Genomic DNA, 18,018 nt, shown 5'->3' on the forward strand with positions numbered 1-18,018 from the left:
GACATGTAAAATCAGTCAACAAAGAAAGATGGGAGAAGAGAGGAAAAGAAAAAAGAAAGATGAGTCTGAACAGAGGAATCAGATCCAAGGTAAGGAATCTTGCTCATCTGATATTTTGAAGCAAAAAGGAACTCACCTCTATAGGGTTTAGACAAGATAAGGTGGGGGTGCCAAAGTTGAGAGGAAGGAGGAGTCACAGAGAGGAAAGGGGCTAGGAAGGAAGAGTATCTTTGGGTCACCCAAAAGTAAGAAGGATATGAGGACAGTGAGGAGAATGAGGGCATTGTAAAAATTACAGAAGTTTTAGACAAGGGAGGGAGTTGCCCCCTCAAGACCCATCATAAACTCCAAAGCAGAACATTACCAGGAAAAAAAAAACACCTCAGTGCTTGGTGAGCACTACAACTGTGGGGATTTTCCCTTTTTATTAAAAACACATACAAATACACAAAACCCATCGGAAAAAAAAAGTGATGAGTTGTACGGGCAAAGTACAGAGTACAGTACGGCATGAGCTGCTCATTTGTTTAAATTTGCAGCTCATTGCCACCACTTTTCTAGAGCCACCCTGCCAGAGGAAAGCCACCCAGTATCCTAGGGCGGGGATGCAGCAGGTTCACATTCATGCTGCTATGAACTATCAATTCACCCTGGACATGGAGGCCATGAGCATAAATATAGGGGATCTGGTAAGTAGACTGGAGGGAACAGAATTGATGGTCTCTCTCTCTCTCTCTCTCTCTCTCTCTCTCTCTCTCTCTTTTATTTTTAATTTTAATTGTACCTTGGGGAAGGGATTGTGGGAGAGACAAAACTTGGAGAGAAGTTCTGATAGCAGATAGAAAGATCTAATAGAGAAGAATTATAGTCCAAGAAACCCAACCTTCATTTCCAATGTGGTAAAGTTGGGAGAAGGAAGAGGGAAGAGAAGAAAGGAAAAGAAGGTGAAGGGCTGATAGCTTATGAACCAGTTGCTTCTCCTGTTTGTTCTCAAGCTTATCAGTCCACTGAAGAGGTCCATTCGTGGTTAACTCAGATAAACTTGAAAAGTCCTCAAATGGGAGAAAGAGATTCAAATCCTAAATCCATAGTAGAAAGACCACTGAATATAAAGTCGGAGGATCTGGATACAAATCCTATAAAATAAGGGGCGAGAGGAAGGGTTCCAAAGTCCCTTATGGCTCTAAAACTATGTATGACCTAAAATCTGTCCTTAGTTTCCCCCATCCGCAAAAAAAGAGAAATGGTCATTCACTTTATTTCTAGGGAAGGGTTTCTTAAACCTAGGATATATGGACAAAATTTTAAGGGATTTGAATGGGAAAAAAAGACTAAAGTCTAACTAAAATGTAGTTATTTCCTTCAATTATTTAAAAACGTAATTCTGATAAGTGGTCCATAGGTTTTCATCAGACTGTCCAAGGAGGTTACAACACAAAAGATTAAGAACCTCTGCTCTAGAGCTAAAATAAGGGCTAGGTGGGGAAATACTTTCTACAATTCATGAGCATTTAACATTAAATTCAGTTGCCCACTATCATATTGAACCCTCCTCCTATAAAGCTGTGTAGGCAACCCTCAAAGTGTTCATAGATGCTGTCAGAAGGCAGAACTTAAACATGAAATAGATACGTACTATAAGCCTGTCTCTGAATGAAGGAAAGAAATGGGTTTGCAATTCAGTAAACATTTATTAAGCTTATTCTATGTGCAGAACCCTGTCTTGGTGGCTGGGCACAATGTGAAATTGAGATGACTCAGTCTTTACCTTCAAAGAGTAAACTGGTAAGGGAACATCAGAGTGAGCTGAAGAAGTGGGAACCTAATGAAAGTGAGATTTGAGGCATGGATTTCTATATTTTTAGAGTTTGCCTGAGCCTAGGGAGAAGGTACCCCATCACCATTTTCACTCCTTCCACCTACCAGTCTCCTCACTAGAATGTGGTCTGTTCAGGTGACTTAGTCCCAGAAACAGGGCTTTCTGCCTGGAAAAAAAGTTTTAATACATGACTGGGGAGCAAAACAACTCAGAATTGGATCACAATACTCTCCAAGAGGGGAGAAGGCTGAAAGGGTGGGAAGAACAAGGGTGAACCTCTCCTAAAAATCAATTTTTGGGTCTTATCTCCTCTTCTCTTTCAGTCAAGGACATTCTCCCTGAGGAAGGATTTCTCAGTGGAGAAATTAAGAGTAGAGTAGAATTAAGAGATGCCCTGAAATTTGTTCCCCTTACTACCTTCAGACTAGTCACCCTTCTTCCCCACAGTCCTCCAGAATTCTGTCATTTACAATTAACTTTGCAAAGTATAGAAATTTGAGTTGTGTATGGGAAGGTAGAGATAAACTGTAGAAATATAAAAGGTAAGGGCACCAGTGATCCAGGGGTTCAGTACATTGTATTCTTCCCTCCCTCCCAAGGTTGAGAAGTCTTAGTATAAATCAAGACCAGATGGGAGATGGGCATGATAGTCAAATTCTCACTGAATTGTCCCTATCACCTTAACACCCCAGTTCCCTGTTATCATATTATTTAGGTTACTTAAATTCAGTCTATGCTCACAAAGACAAGTTGGCCAAAGGATCCCTGACCCAGTTGGATAGCATCATACTCACCAACCTCTGGACTTGGTTTCTCCTCTGGATTCTGAGAAGTCAAGGGTTTCCCCTACATTGTATTTCTCAATACCCAACTTGTCTCCTGGGAGATAGTCAGTGGCTGAGGAGGGCTCCACATACAGAGCCCCACAGAGGGGGGAAAACCAGTGACTACCTCAAGCCACACAGTGAAACTACTCCCCTCTATGTAATAGAGTCAAGCCCATTTCCCAGAATCCAGAAGAAGGGTCCTAAATCTTTTGTGTGACAGGGCAGTCTGTTAAATGAACTTCTCAGAATACTATCTTTAAATAATTGAAGGAAATACTAAATTTCATTTAGAGGTTAATGAAAATAGAGAAGTTAATTTTCCAAAATTCAAGGACCCCTTAAAATCTATCCACAGGGTTTGTGGATTGCAAACGAAAAACCCTTGCTCCAGGAAATAATGGGAAATAGAGGTAGGAGGATGGGCTGTGGAAAATGGTAATATACAGCCTTGAAAGGTAAGTCGAGTCTCTAGTTAGATTTCAACTCAACAGAGCATATGGGGACTAGGTAGTAAAGGAGACCTTCACAGTATAGCTACATCATCAGATCATTCTTCAAATGCCAGACTTTAGAGTTGGTTTGGAGTTGGGCTTCTCTCTTGAATTCTCTATATGTCATCTTCCTTTTTTTTTAAACTTCCTAGCATCTCCCTCTTCTCAATCCCGAGGGCAGGCAGGGCTGAGGGGCTCTTGATCTTTCTAAACCCAACAATAACCTGGGAAGCCAACCAGAACTAGGACCCAGGACTCCCAACTCCCTCCTTCCCCAACTACCCAATCTTCTTCGAAGGTGGGGGGGAGGAATCTCTAGGAAAAAGTAAAAGGAAAATAGTGAGAAGTTCTAAAGGCTTATTCTTTTGTGATCTCTCCTCCCTTCTCTGAATTGGTTTCCCATTCCTACACACTCCAAGGCTATTGCACTCCAAGTTGAGCAGACCCCTCCTCCCATACACTACCAGGGTCAGTGGGGTTTTCTACTGAGATGCCAGTTTCCATGGTTGAGCACTCTGAGACAGAAAGATGACCACCAAGTTGAGCCTTGTGGTCACAACTCCATTATTCTCTGTTAAGGCCTAGACTAGACTGATCTTTCTTGAGTTTTAATGTTCTCTTGCTTTCCCTGATTCCTCTCCACCCGTGCCAAACATGGACTCTGGGGGAGAATCTCCCTCCATAACTGAGAATGAAGAAATTATTCTTTTGTTTTTTTTCTGTTTCAAATCTCACTCCTGACCTACCAGGATCATGAATAGATTTAATAAACATTTATTAAATGCCAACTTTGAGTTGGGGTGCAGATGCAAAATTTAGGCAAGATGCAATGGCTGCCTTCATAGGGCTTACAATTTGGTAGGAGCTTTAGAAACAAATAAAGCTGGCTGATCATATTACAAAACATCACCTGTCAATTGTAGCAATGGCAGAATAGAAAGAGGCCCACCTGGATCTGGAGTTAGAGAACTCTGCCTCAGTCACTTGGCAGAACCTTTTCCCTGACTGTGCCCCAGACCTGTAAAGCTCTTCCTCCTCATCTCTGCCTTCTGACTTCTTTCAAGTCCCAGCTAAAACTGTTCCTTCCACACAAATCTTTCCTCATCTCCTTTACTGCTAGTACCTTCCTCTTTGGATTATCCCCAAATTGTCCTGCATCTATCTTGTTTGAACATAGTTGTTTGCTTGTTGTCTCCTCTATTAGACTGTGAGCTCCTTGAAAGAATTGTTCCTTTCTTTGGATCCCCAAAATGGTGCTGCTACATAATCAGCACTGATCATTTGTTGACTGAGTATTTGATGATGACCGAGTCATTAAATCTTTCAAGGTCTCCGTTTCCTCAACTGTAAAAAAAGGGGGGGGGTTCGACTAGATGACCTCCAAGGTTCTATGAATCTAAACTACAATGATTAGACTTGCAAATTCGAGTGTTCTATGAGGTCTCATAAGGTAAGATAATACATAAAAGCAAGAAGGGGAGGAATTGCTACAAACTCATTGAGTGACTTCAGTACTTAAAAATCCCCTAAAATGAGAGAATATACATCAAGTACTTTGCAAATCTTAAAAGGCTAAACAAATGTCAATAGGATTGATATTTATTATTTTTAAAATGTTTATTATTAATAGTAATACCCTCAGTTGTAATGAGAATAATATTTGTCCTGTGAAAGCAGTTTGCTGAGTATAAAGTTCCCAAAACTTTTCCTCTCTATATCCCATTCTCTTCTTTGCCATCCCAAGTTTAGCTTCTGGGATCCATGCTGACAAGGCTAGAGGCTAAATGTGTGGCTAGGAGCTTTAAAATTTTTCCTAGAAGGGGTCTTGTTGGTTTGTTTTTGCCTCTTAGGCCAGAGGCTCAAGGGGGAAGGAATAAGTAGAGGATCAAGAAACTGGAGCTGAGATGGCCAGAGGCAGAAAGGGTAGAGAATGCAATCTTGCCCAGGGCCCAGGGATGCCTAGGCAGGGCTCAGCTCACAGGAATTCTGAGCCTGCCTCTAAGAGCCCCGCCCGGGTCAGTTTGAGCAAATGTGAGACCTGAAGTCTAAGCTCCAAGCTCTAGAGGGTCAGAGGGATTGGGAGAATCAAGGCTTCAGGGGAGTTTCAGAGGCAATTCTCCCTTCCCTCCTCAAACACCATTGCCTCAGGTGGAGAATCAGACCTGCCCACATGTGGACTGATCTTTGATCTGAAATAGTGTTCAATTTGCAATAATCAATAAACATTCATTATGTGTCAGGCTAAGCCCTAGGGATACAAAGCTGGAGGGGAAATAAAACAGTCCCTGCCTCCTTACAATCGAATTTGTTGGTTTTCTGTAGTCTGACCCTTTATGAGGTTTTCTTGGCAAAGATACTGGGGTGGTTTGTCATTTCCTTCTCCAACTCATTTTATGGATAAGGAGACTGAGGCAGACAGGGTTATACAGGTTTGCACAATTAATGAGTATATGAGGCAATTTGAACTCAAGAAGAGGAGTCTTCTTGACTCTATCCACTGCACCACCCATCCAGTAGGTAGATAATCCAGAAAAGCCAGAAGAAAAAGGATTGGGGTCATCAGCAAAGGTACCCTTAGAGGCACAGTGTAAAAGTCAGAGATATGCCAAAGAGAGCAGCTAGGTGAGAAATGAAAAGATGCTCTGACCTGTACCCCCTCCTCAAATGGAGGTCTTGATGTTTGTGGCTCCAAGCTCTAGAAGAACAGAGGATAGTGAAGAGATAGATGAGGAAAGAAAGGCCACATGAAGATCAATGAAGGGGTTGGAGGGGGTAAACCTGGAGAAGAGAAAATTTGGGGCAGACATGATAATTATCTTCCAAGTGTCCTATAGAATACTTTTGAACTCTTATTAGCCCTAGAAATTAGATGATTTTCAGTTTATATCCTGCACATATATAGTTTATTTCTAGTTATTTGCACTTTGTCTTCCCCTATTACATTGTGATCTTGAAATCAGGGACTGCTTTTTATCTTTCTTTTACCCCAGTGCTAATATAATACCCCACATAGTAGGTCCATAAGGAATGCTTGCTGTTAATTAGAAGGAAGAAGTAAAAGCAATGAGCTTTTATTATTTATTTATTATTGACAGAGGGTGGAAAGATTAGGTGGGTGGGCATCAAATGACAGATTATAGAAGATATGGACTTGATGTAAAGAAAAATTTCCCAGAAAACAGAGTTATTTAAAAAATGAAACAGTGCATCAAGAGGTAGCAAGTTTCCTAATGCCAGTTAGGAGGACTAGAGGATGGTTCACTGGACTTGGAGTAAGGAAGATGTGAATTCAAATCCAGTCTCAGACACTTTCTAGTTCTGTGGCTCAGGGCAAGTCACTGACCCTCTGTCTGTTATTGGTCTGTAAAATGGGGGGTGATAATAGCTTCTACCTCCAAGGGTTATTATGGGTATAAAATGAGATAAAATTGGGAAAGTACCTTGACAATATAAGCATTTAAGGCACCATATAACTGCTAGCTATTATTACTATCACACAATGTCTTTAGCCAAAGACTATACAACCATTTATAGGTGACCCTTAAGAAGGGTTCTCCTGCTGAGTAGCCTCTGAGACTACCAACTTGGTTTTTCCATGGTTCTATAGGTCTGGGGAAGACCAGATCTATTTGCCTGAAGAGTTGATGGGCTGGTTCAGTCCTCTGGTCACCCATAACTGGTTAATTGGACAGTCTTAGCCATTCCTCATGGATCACTGAAGTGTAAAGAAAGGAAACCAAAACTGGTTCAGGTTGGTTGCACGTGGAGGACTTGGGGCCCAGCGAGGCATTTCCCAGCTGCAAAAGAGTAATCAAATCCCATACCTCACCACACAGACACAGGGGCCCCACCAACCTTGAGGACCAAAGGTCTGGAGATTTAGGCAGATCAGACTCACACCTACAATAGGCATTGGGGAGGTTTATTTCTGGGCTCTACTTCCTGAACTCTATCAGTATAAGTAAGTCTTCCTATCCTTCTCTGGATTCATCATGTTCATCATGTCTTGAAAGGCAGAGGAATATTCCATTGCAATTTATGTAGCCATTTCCAGTAGACGAATGTTGTCTCTGTTTCCAGTTCTTTGGTACCACAAAAGGTGCTACAAGAGATGTCAGAAATAAGCTAGGTTTCAGCATGCCTACTATAGAGAGAATGATAGAATTGAGTATTAATTAATTAATTATATATTACTTGTTAATTATATTTTGTACAAATATAAGGAATTATAAAGCCCAGGAACAAGAAAAGAGTGGTAGAACTTAAGGTCTAGAACTGTTATCTCATCTGGAACCCATGTTCCCCTATGTCAAAGAGAAAGACCCAAGTTAAAACCAGGAGAAATCTAGAATTTGATTTCTAAACAAACTAAGCCCCTTAGTCTTTCCCTTAAGCAGGTCTGAGTACTGAAGGTACTTAAAATAGACATCAAGGAGTCCCATTATTATTGACAGAGGGTGGAAAGATTGGGTGGGCGGGCATCAAATTGATGCAGACATCCTCACCAAGGAGGAGAGCTTAGGAGTCCACTGTTTAAAGCTTTCAAAATCTTCAGCTGGTGTCAGGTTGCTTGCACAACCTTCTTCAAGACTGTGCTCCATACTTTGCAGAGTATGGTCACATGCAGAGGTCTCCTCCAGACAAAATGACTCAGCACCCATGGGAACTCTGAGCTTCAGCCTGGATTGAGTCATGAGCCCAACAGAGTGGGCAGCCTCCCACCCCACTGCCAGTCTGATCTTGGCTGGCAGTGCCAGCCCTGCTGAGCCTTTTCACACCTTGCCACAGGATGATCCAAATAGGTAAAACAGTTCCCTCACATTGAGACTAGAAATGAGAGTTCTGGGAGAAAGAGTGAAGTCATGGAGAATAACAAAATATCAGGATCTTAGATTAAAGATCTAGAGTCGAAGGGGCTTTCCAAATCATCTAGTTTAATCTCCTCATTGTACAGAGGAGGAAACTGAGACTCAAAGAGTTCATATATAGAGTAAGTGGCAGAGATGGAGTTTAAACCCAGGTATTCTGATTCCAAATTTGTTTCTCTTTTTACTGTCTCATGTTGGCTCATCCAAAATCCCCCCATCATCCATTTCCCCCCTCTTGACCTTCTACAAAATCTCTGATACATAAACATTCTGCCCCTGGCCACATACAATGCCAGAGAGCTCACTACTTTTAGTTTTCTCTTTGACTGGGGTCCCAGATGAGATAGTAGAGTTCTAGGCCTTAACAAATAGATCACTACTTTTTGGGAGAAGCCTGTTCTATATTTTATAAAGAACTAATTTTAATATTAAGTTCTTTATATCTAATAATCATAAATTTAATATTTAATTCTTCATTTAATGAACATCCTTAAGTTCTTTAAGTCAAAAAATCTCCATCTCCCTAACTTCTACCTATTAGTCTTAGTTCTGTTCTCTAGATCCATAGATAATAGGGGTTCCTTTGATGTTCTAAGACTTGGGTTCAAATTCCATCCCTGAAATTGCTATTTTTGTGACCTGGGGCAGATCACTTAAATTTCTTGTGTCTTAGTTTCTTTCTCTACAAAATGAAATGATTGGACTAGATGTCCTCCAGTGTCTCTTCCCACTCTGGAGCCATGCCATGCATAGTAAAGCCTTTCAAAAAATGAAAACAAATATTGCTAAATCCAGGGTATTCCTAATTTCTTTAACCATCCCTACAATGTGGTTTCCATACCCTTCAATACACTGGACACTCTTTTCTGGAAGTTCTTCAATCCTTCTCTTGAAGTGTGATACTGAGATGGTATAGTAATCCCTCTGCAACATCCCTGATAAGTGATCATTCCAGCCTTTGCCAGGGAATTCCCTAATCATAGGGGCTGACTTGGAGTCAAGCAATGCTTAGAATCCCAACTGCAACATTTAATAGCCATTTGATCACCTGATTTTTCAGAATTTGTTTCTTTACCTATAAAATGGGCACATTCACTATGTACCTTAAGTATTATTGTTTATCCACAGAAATACTATAAGAATGTTAGCTATTACACTGTTTTATTATACTACATTATATATCATAAAGCATTATGTTATAAAATAAGACAATATTTGAATAGTTTTTACTATCCTTGAAGAGCTATGTAAATGCTATTATAATAATATTATTGTTATTAATTTTATGATCAAATACACTGCAACTTTTTTTTAAATGGTGTTCAAAATGTGCTTCCCAAGGTGATGTATCTGAGCAGAACACCTGAATGCAGGTAAAAGATCTGGATCCGGATCCCTATGTTTACACTGAACTTGCTAAACTTGCTTCTAGGTCTTTTTTTATGTAAATGATTATCTTATCTTATATCTACTGGCCTATGCTGTCTTGTTGATTTTAATAACCTAAATGAGGATTTTCTATTGGCCTTTATAAAAATCCTTTCAAGTCCCAAATTCTGTGACTATTTCTACTCAATCTTATCTTGTTGATTTTGAACCATCCTTCTAACTTGTCAAGATCTTTCTGAATCCTGTTTTTATTCCCCAACACAATTGTTCTCCCTCCCCCTCCACACCCACAGTTTTGGACTCTGTGTGTCATCTAGACCTTTATCCAAGTCACTGATTAAAACACAGTGAACAGGGCAGGACTGAAGGCAAGAGTCTTTTGGCTTATCACTAGGGATTCTATCCTAGTTGACAATAATTTATTAATCAATCAACAAACATTTATTAAGCACATATACCAAACACTCAGGTAAACCCTGGGAATACAAATGGAAAAAAAAATGAAACTGTACAGCCTACTTTCAAGGAACTTCCATTTCAATCAATACTCTTTGGGCAAGTCCATCTCAGCAGTAGAGAAGACCTTGGGCCCCAGGGTCTGAATTTATTATTCTGATTTCATCCCACCAGTCACACCTAAAGTGCTAATTCTTCTATCCGGAGATTTTCCAGTCTTTTCATTTCCTCGGGTTCATGGTATATTACTAATCAAGGTCAGATAGAACTTGGTTCAGTTCTCTTGTATTCAGTTCCCTTCTTTTCTCTTCCTTCTCTGCCAGGGCCACCATACTAATTTCCATGTAAAGTATACTTGAAACCCACGGACAGAGTTCTTTTGTGTGCGGGTGCCCATATTGGTGTTGCTACAACAGAGTGTGAGCATATGTGTAACTGTGTTTGAGTTGCTCTCTCAAAGTGTGTGTGTGTATGTACTTAGATAACATTTCTATGCCCTAATGCCAACCAAATAAAAATCAAACTCTTTAACCTGGCCAGATAGTCTTAAACAGAAATTGAGAGATGGAACAACCTTCAGAGGTCAATTTATTTTGTTCCCCTCTAAGACACTGGACATGTTTAGCGGTGGATAATAATCGTTTAAACAGGTGTTAGCCTCCTCACTAGCCTATAAGTCTCATGCAGTCAATAAATTTCTCATTTAATATTTTAGTGGGCTAAGAGAATTCCTGCCTGATTTTCCTTCTCTAGTGGGTCTGGGGATCTTTGTCATCTTCAGAGCAATCTTTCTTTTGATTGCCAAAGCTATTTTTCTTAAAGCACAGGTCCAACTATCTCACTTCCCTACTAAATAAATCCCAGTGATTTTATTGCTTCTAGGATAAAATATAAACTTGCTTGTTTGGTATCTACAACTCTTTAAAAACCTCATTCCAACCAACCTGTCCAGCCTTACTACATGCTATTTCCTGTCATATACTCTATGGTCTTCAAACTTTCTTCTTATTCTTCACCCATACTTTTGCATGCCTGGAATACCTCTTGAATGCCTTTGTCATTGAGAATCTATATTCTTATGAGGCTCAGTTCAAGCACAATCTTCAAGTTGAAGTCTTTATTTATTCCTATGCTACTAGTACCTTTGACACAAAATTGACTAGTATGTATTTTTGTATGTATTATATATACACATATATATATAACTTATCTATATTTGACATGTACCAATATATTTTTGTATATATCCTATATATATATCATATGTACTTGTATATACTCGACATGCACCACTACTTTTGTATCACATGTCTGTGTATGTTCTTGTGTCAACTGTATCCTCAGCAACAAGCACAGAGCCTGGTATATATGGACTACCTTTGCCCAACCTGTGGTAGAGCTTTCCAAGTCAACATTGTTCTGATAAACCATAGTCAGACACACTGTAATTTGATTCCATCATAGTGAAATCATTTTTGTCCTCTTCGAGGATGAAGGACAACATCCCATGAGAATGGTCAATGCTTGTTTATTGTTTGATTGATTCCCCAAGCAAAGCACCTCGTATACAGTAGGCAGTTAATAAGATGTTATTGAATTAAGTTGCTCCAAGTTGTGTTGCTTGCTGTATATATGTGTGTATAATCCACATCCCAGTAGCCTTTCTGAGGGGTGAAGGGGTGGATACCTCTGGGTATCTCTGTCTATGGTCCTCGCACACATCACTTCCCAGCTGGGTCAACATCAGCCTGTGTTTTTTCCTTTGAGTTGTACTCTGAGCCTCTCCTTGGGGTGTCCCCAGAGCAGAGACCCCTCCCTCAACCGTTGGCTGAGGCTTTTACACTTATCACTCCTCCTCAGCCCCTAAATTGCAGTTTGACACCTCCTGCTGAGACATTCTATCAACTCTTCTTCCCACAAACAAGCTTCCTTTCTTCCCCTCCTTTCTCACCCCCTCAGACTCCCTGGGTGTCTTCCAAATCATAACAGTATGAACCAAAGAAATCCTTCCCTTTCCTCCCACCATCAGGGAGTTAGGAGGGAACACAAACCTATCATCTCACCTTGCCCAATTTTCAGGCACTTTGAAATTAAATAAATTACCCACAAAATGTCAGATAAATCTGGAGCTGTAACTTAGCACAAAGGTACTGACATTCAGCGGAGGTATTCCCTCTTTCAGGGACTTGCCTCAATAATCTCAATAGAAGAGAGGGCAGATTCTCTGGGGACTGAAAACCCCCTCTCCTGGGCAATTGCTCCTCTTTGCCATTACCCCCATACTCCCATAACTGCATTGCTCTGATTATGGATAGAACTTGTTAGGGCTCTAGGTAAATTAATGTGGAAACAGCATTAATGTTTTGTGGGTCTACCCTTTGGACCCAGATTATGTGGGCTGCTGTCCCAAGCAGTCTGGCTAGTTAGTCTCTGATGAGCAACGAGCAGTACTCCAACCACTGCCAGAATTCTATCCTTTTCTGCTTGTATACACCTTATCTTTTCTTTCTCTTTCTAATTTTCCCCACTTTTCCCCACGTTCTTGATTTTCCCTTCGAAATTCTAATAGAGACAATGGTTATCAGATGGCAGTCTAGGTGAGGCTCCCTGTGCCAACCCAAGAGAAAAAAACCCTAAGCCAAAAGCATTCCCAGAGCATCCAAGGTTAAAGGCTACCACAGGTTTGAGATTTTAGAAATCACAGGCCAGAAATGGAAGGGAAGATTAAAGTCCAAGGAGGCCAGAGGAAAGCAAGCATCCAATTCTCTCATTTTACACATGAGGAGGAGAGAAGTGATTTGGCTAGTGAAGTTCTAGCAGGCCAAGGTTAGAAACATTCTTTTGACTATTCTACCTGGATTTCATGCTTCATTATCTTCCTGGATCTCCCTGCATTCACCCTATTCTTCAGAGGAAAGAAATACCATGGCCTAGCCATGCCCCAAGAACCAGGAAAGAAGGAGGGACTCAAACTGGAGGAAGAGTCCCATTTAACAAGGTGAGATTATGCTCAGAAGTCAGAGTTGAGAGATGAAGGGCACATCCCTACTAAGATAACTGAAAAGCAATATCAAACAACCAACAATTACATAGGTGCCAGGCTCTTTGCTAAATGAGGGAGATGCAAAGAACAACTGAAAACAGTCCCTGCCCTCATGGACCTTCCATTCTAATTGGGAAGACAGCACGTACATATATAAATCTATGCAAGAGACATATGAAGTAATCTTAGAAGGGCAAGGCTCTACATTTGGGGGAACCAGGAAAGGCCTGGCATGGATATTTGAGTCAAACAACTATTTTATGTTCACGGGATCCAATAGGAGCACCACTCACATTGTGGGAGGATGACCTTTGGGGACATGGCCTTATGAGCAGGGAGAACAAGGGTACAACCCAGCCTTACCTCTGGCTCCCTAGGGACTTTGTCATTTTCAGAATTACCCTTTTTTGCTAACACAGTGGGGTTATAATTAGTTATCAATTGCAAGGCGGGGTTGGGGAGGGAGGGGGCCATGAGGAACAGGTGCAGCTGAGGCAGCTGTGAGTGAAAGGTATGAAAACACAGATCAGGGCCTTACTCTGTGGTTAACTCTGTAAACAGCTTGAGTAAAGGGGGAGGGAGGAAGAGGAAAAAAGGTCTGAAACTACAGCTGACACTGCCCCTCCACTTATTCCTCTGCCTGCATCCCACTTGTCTTCTTTCAGAACTTCTCTCTTTTTCCTCTTTTCTCTCCTCCCTGTTTTCTGGTCATTTGGCTATGTTGAAAATGAAGATTGGGATGGGAGGGAGTATTGATGATGAAAGTAAGGGAAGTGGGGTGGCTCTACTTTAACTCCATGAACCAGAGAGGAAAACTAAGGTATAGGAGACACATCAGGATTGGGAAGAGGCTCAAGGACATCAGAGAGTGAAAAATAGAGCAGGTGGCTGCTGAGAGTCCTCTCCCTAAAGCAAAATGGGACACCATTCCCAAGACAGTCATCCCTTGGGTCAATGACCAGGTTGCAAGATTATTGGGTAAAGTATCCAGGGGTCCAGTCCTCCTCCCTAACTGTAAAGATTCACTAAGCAAAAGGTACCTTACCACATCTTTGTATTTACTTACTTGTGTACAGGTATGTCTTTTTCCAGGAGTAATTGTGCTTGTCTACAACATCAGTATCCCTGGCATCCAACATATTACCTTAGATTTTTTTACTTTAATAGGGAGAGGTGGGTGTTTGTGGCAGTCCAGGCCTCTCATTTCAACCATATAGGGAATTCCTGATATGGAAACTCTCCACTGAAGCAGGTCAGTACCTCACCAATAACTCATAGCCTTAGCAATTTGTCCAAGGGCAATGAGTGATTAAGTGGCTTGCCCTAGTTACACAGCTTCCATTGATCAGAGGCAGGGCCTGAACCTCAATCCTCCCTGTCCACAATATTATGCTGCCTCTCTATGAATAAATTAGTGAATGAACCCAGTTTTTCCTTGGGATCGGGATTAAGACTTCCAATTCTGCTCTTCCCTGTTCCTTACAAGCATGTACAATGCTATTACTAGAGCAAAGGGAATTATTGATAAGGTGATGGAGTTCTCAGAAGCAAAGGCCCTGGTCCTCACCTCTCTTTCTCTTGTCTCTCCCTCCCCATCCTTCTTGTCCCTTGCAGTTTACACCTGTGGATTTAAGTAACTATAGCAACTATAGCAATGACCTGTGGGAGGAAGACTACTTATGCCCTGAGGTCCATAGCTGGGAAGACCAGCTGAGCTTCAAGGCAGTTTTTGTCTTGGTGGCCTATAGTGCCATCTTTCTCCTGGGCATGACGGGCAACGCCTTGGTGCTAGTGATTCTCAAGAGCCATCGGACAGCCCGCAGCTCCACCGAGACCTTCCTGCTGCACCTGGCTGTGGCCGACCTCCTCCTTGTGCTCACGCTGCCCTTTGCTATGACCGAGGGAGCCGTGGGCTGGGTGCTTGGGGCCTTCCTCTGTAAGGTCGTGAGTGCGCTTTACAAAGTCAATTTCTACTGCAGCAGCCTGCTCCTGGCCTGCATTGCTGTGGACCGCTACCTGGCCATCGTGCATGCGGTCCACACCTACCGCCACCGGCGCCTCTTCTCAGTCCACATCACCTGTGCTGCTGTTTGGCTGGCTGGCTTCCTTGGTGCGCTGCCCGAGATCCTGTTTGTGAGAGTCAGCAAAACTAGCACCAATGAGTCTGCTACCTGCAGCTTCTCTGGTCAAGGCCTGGCAAGCAGTAACGCCAGGCTCAGCTCGCGCTTCGTGTACCACATCGGGGGCTTCCTCGTCCCTCTGCTGGTGATGGGCTGGTGCTACACAGCGGTGGTGAGGCGGCTGTGCCAGGCCCAGAGGCGACACCAGCGGCAGAAAGCTGTCAAGGTAGCCATCCTGGTGACAGGGGTTTTTTTTTTCTGCTGGTCCCCTTACAATGTGGTCATATTCCTGGACACACTAGTGATGCTTCATGCTGTGCCCAAGTCCTGCCAGCTAGATGACCACCTGGCAACAGCTATCACTGCATGTGAGTTCTTGGGCCTGGCTCACTGCTGTCTCAACCCCGTGCTTTATACATTCGTGGGTGTAAAGTTCCGGAGTGACCTAATTCGCCTGCTGGGGAAGCTGGGCTGCGTGGGCCCTGCTTCCCTCCACCGATTCCTCCCCAGCTGGCGCAAGGGCAGCAGCTCAGAATCAGAGAATGCCACCTCTATCACCACCTTCTAGGGCCCACCCCTTCTCCCCTTCTCAGGGTGCAGAGGCATTCCTTACCCTCCCGGACCCTGGAGACGAGGATCTGCCTTGGAGTCTGATCATCACTCAAGAGGATTTTTACAGGGAGAGATCTTTGAAAGGAATGTCTCCATCCAGACCTGGACCAAAGGTTGAGCCTGGGTGGGGAACCTAGAAACAGAGGCTAAAGCTTGAAGAGGCTTGGTTTGTTTAGCCTTGCATGAGGAAAAGGGTATCACCGATCCTCCTTAAGTCTTCAGGGATAAAGTCTCCAATGAAGCCTAGAAAAAGGCTCAGGATGTTAGTCTTAGTCACTTTTATTCTCTCCGTCCTAGAAGACTGTGGTCACATTCCACCTCCTAAGAAGAAAATAACTTTTTAGCTTTTTGGGGGGGAGTTTCCCTGACTGTTGTCCCTGTGGATCACAAACTGAGGCCTAGAGACTATCAGCTTAAGGACTCCAGTTGGGGTGAATCCATCTGATATGGGAGCAGAGACTCTTCTACATCTGCAATGCTCCCCCACCTGTACACCCACTTAATTCTTTCAGCCCTACTCCCTTTGGCCTGTTTCACAGCCTTGATATCTGAGGACCCAACTCAAACAAACAGGAAGCTCAGATTGACCCAGTTCAGACCTGGCTGAAGGTTGCTTTTTATCTTGACCAAAGCCCTCCCAAGCTCTCCCTACTTCAGTTCAGTCCAGGCCCAGGTCTTGTTGGAATCTTCTGAGTTCCAGGCTGGTGCAAGACTTTGGGCTGGCTGGTCCTGGGGTGAAGACTCAAGGTTAGGATCCTGATGCTGGTCAGAAAAATGCGGACTGTCTCAGTGAAAGCCCTACCAGAGGAAACAATTTTGATAATGGAAGACAACTATTGTCTTTCTATCTGTGGAGGGAGGTCTTGAGTCTAGGTTTAGACTTGTGCTTGGGGGGGGGGGGTTCAGGGGTCTTATATAAACAGGAACAGACTTTGAATACCTGCTGCTCTACTCAATGGACAAATTCAGTTCCACTCCGCAATTTGGTAAAAAACTCCTTCCCTCCCAGAAAAGGGTTATGTTCATGAGACTGTCCTGACCTCAGAAAAGGAGAAGCAGCCCACCAAAGAAAAACAATGACTGTGTAGGAAGGGGCAAGAAGACCAGGAAAGTCAGTTGGAAGGGCCTTCTGGAGGTCATCCAACAGACCAGCATCTGACCAGTCCACCTTCCCAAACAGACAACTAAGGATCCTTAGTTCCCAGTTGGGTGCTTCTCTGAGCCTCCCATTAGACTGTAGGTGCTTTGAGGGCAGACTGGTTTTTGCCCTCCTTTTGTATGCTTAGTGCTTAATGTAGGACCTGGTAGATAGCAGGCATGTAATAAAATGTTATCAATTGATAGGTTGATATGACTCCCGAGATGGGCATCTCCTCAAAGTACTATGCTCAGAGTTAGTGATACCTAGAAGGGAGATTTCAACTTCAAATGGAGAAGGGGGGCACAGAGTACCCCTGCCTCCAGGACCAAGTGTATCTCTGGTAAGGGAAGTGAGGTGGGGGAAGGGACAGGATGGGGCCCCAGCACCGAACTCTAGGAGGGAAGTCCCCAAACCCCTAAGGAAGCAGTAGTCCACTCCTCTCTGAGAGGCCTGCTCAGATGGAACCAGAGGAAGCTGCTTCTCGCTCAGAGGGACCTGGCTTGACCAGCCACCCAAGGTCCTGCACCAGGTCCATACCAGGTCCACACCTTGGAGATGGTAGGGGCTGGTGAGCCTGGACCCACTGGATAGCCCAGATCAACATTCTCTACCGAAGAACAATCAATACCCAATAAGAAGGTACTACAGGGGACCCTGACTGATGGGGTCAAAAAGGTCAGTGCTTCTCACCTGATAGAGCACTAGGCCTCAAGCTATCCTTCCCAGCCCAAACAGCAGGGCAGAGGAAGGTTCTGTCAGACACAAAGGCACAAGGCAAGAAGTTGGTTTTTGAAGTTTTTCTTTTTAATAAAAAGGCACCTATAAAACAGGTCAATACAGTACAGGCAGCACAGAGACCCCCGAAACAAGCCTAAAAATTGTTTCAAAATAAAAACCAAGAAGATGTCTTCACATATTGTATTTATATATTTATATTTATATATTTATATATATATATTTATATAATGATACAAAATGGCTGGGAGTGGGGTATGGCCATGAATTGGGAGGGGGGGGTAGAGGCTGGTGGGTTGATTTTAGTGATGGCAGGAGAGTGTGGAAAGGTGGAAAAATGCTTGTTGTGGGCAGTGGGGAAGAGGTCAGTGTGGCTCCACTCCCCTAGGGGTCACAAAACACTAAGCATCCCCAGGGTCAAGGAAGAGACAAGATGTTGGTAATCCTGGGGTGAGAAAGAAGACAGGGTGATAAATCAAGTTAAGCAAGACCCAGGATGGGCAGAATGCCCACCCAG

General features: G+C 43.0%; 1 protein-coding gene across 1 annotated transcript; it reads left to right on the forward strand.

The window, feature by feature from the left end:
• Positions 1-509: 509 nt before the first annotated feature.
• Positions 510-17,689, forward strand: CXCR5 (C-X-C motif chemokine receptor 5). The gene is made up of 2 exons (XM_074215212.1): positions 510-689; positions 14,508-17,689. The coding sequence occupies exons 1-2, from the start codon at positions 606-608 to the stop codon at positions 15,579-15,581; spliced, it is 1,158 nt and encodes a 385-aa protein (XP_074071313.1). The 5' UTR covers positions 510-605; the 3' UTR covers positions 15,582-17,689.
• The last annotated feature ends 329 nt before the right edge of the window (positions 17,690-18,018 follow it).

Source organism: Macrotis lagotis, chromosome 1, assembly GCF_037893015.1.
Source record: "Macrotis lagotis isolate mMagLag1 chromosome 1, bilby.v1.9.chrom.fasta, whole genome shotgun sequence".
Classification (NCBI taxonomy): domain Eukaryota; kingdom Metazoa; phylum Chordata; class Mammalia; order Peramelemorphia; family Peramelidae; genus Macrotis; species Macrotis lagotis.

What these genes read in the sequence shown, in the direction of transcription:
- CXCR5 (XM_074215212.1), top strand. Translation starts at nt 606, where the DNA reads ATGCAGCAGGTTCACATTCATGCTGCTATGAACTATCAATTCACCCTG. An exon ending in GCATAAATATAGGGGATCTG is followed by an intron (nt 690 to 14,507) that starts GTAAGTAGACTG and finishes TGTCCCTTGCAG; the next exon opens with TTTACACCTGTGGATTTAAG.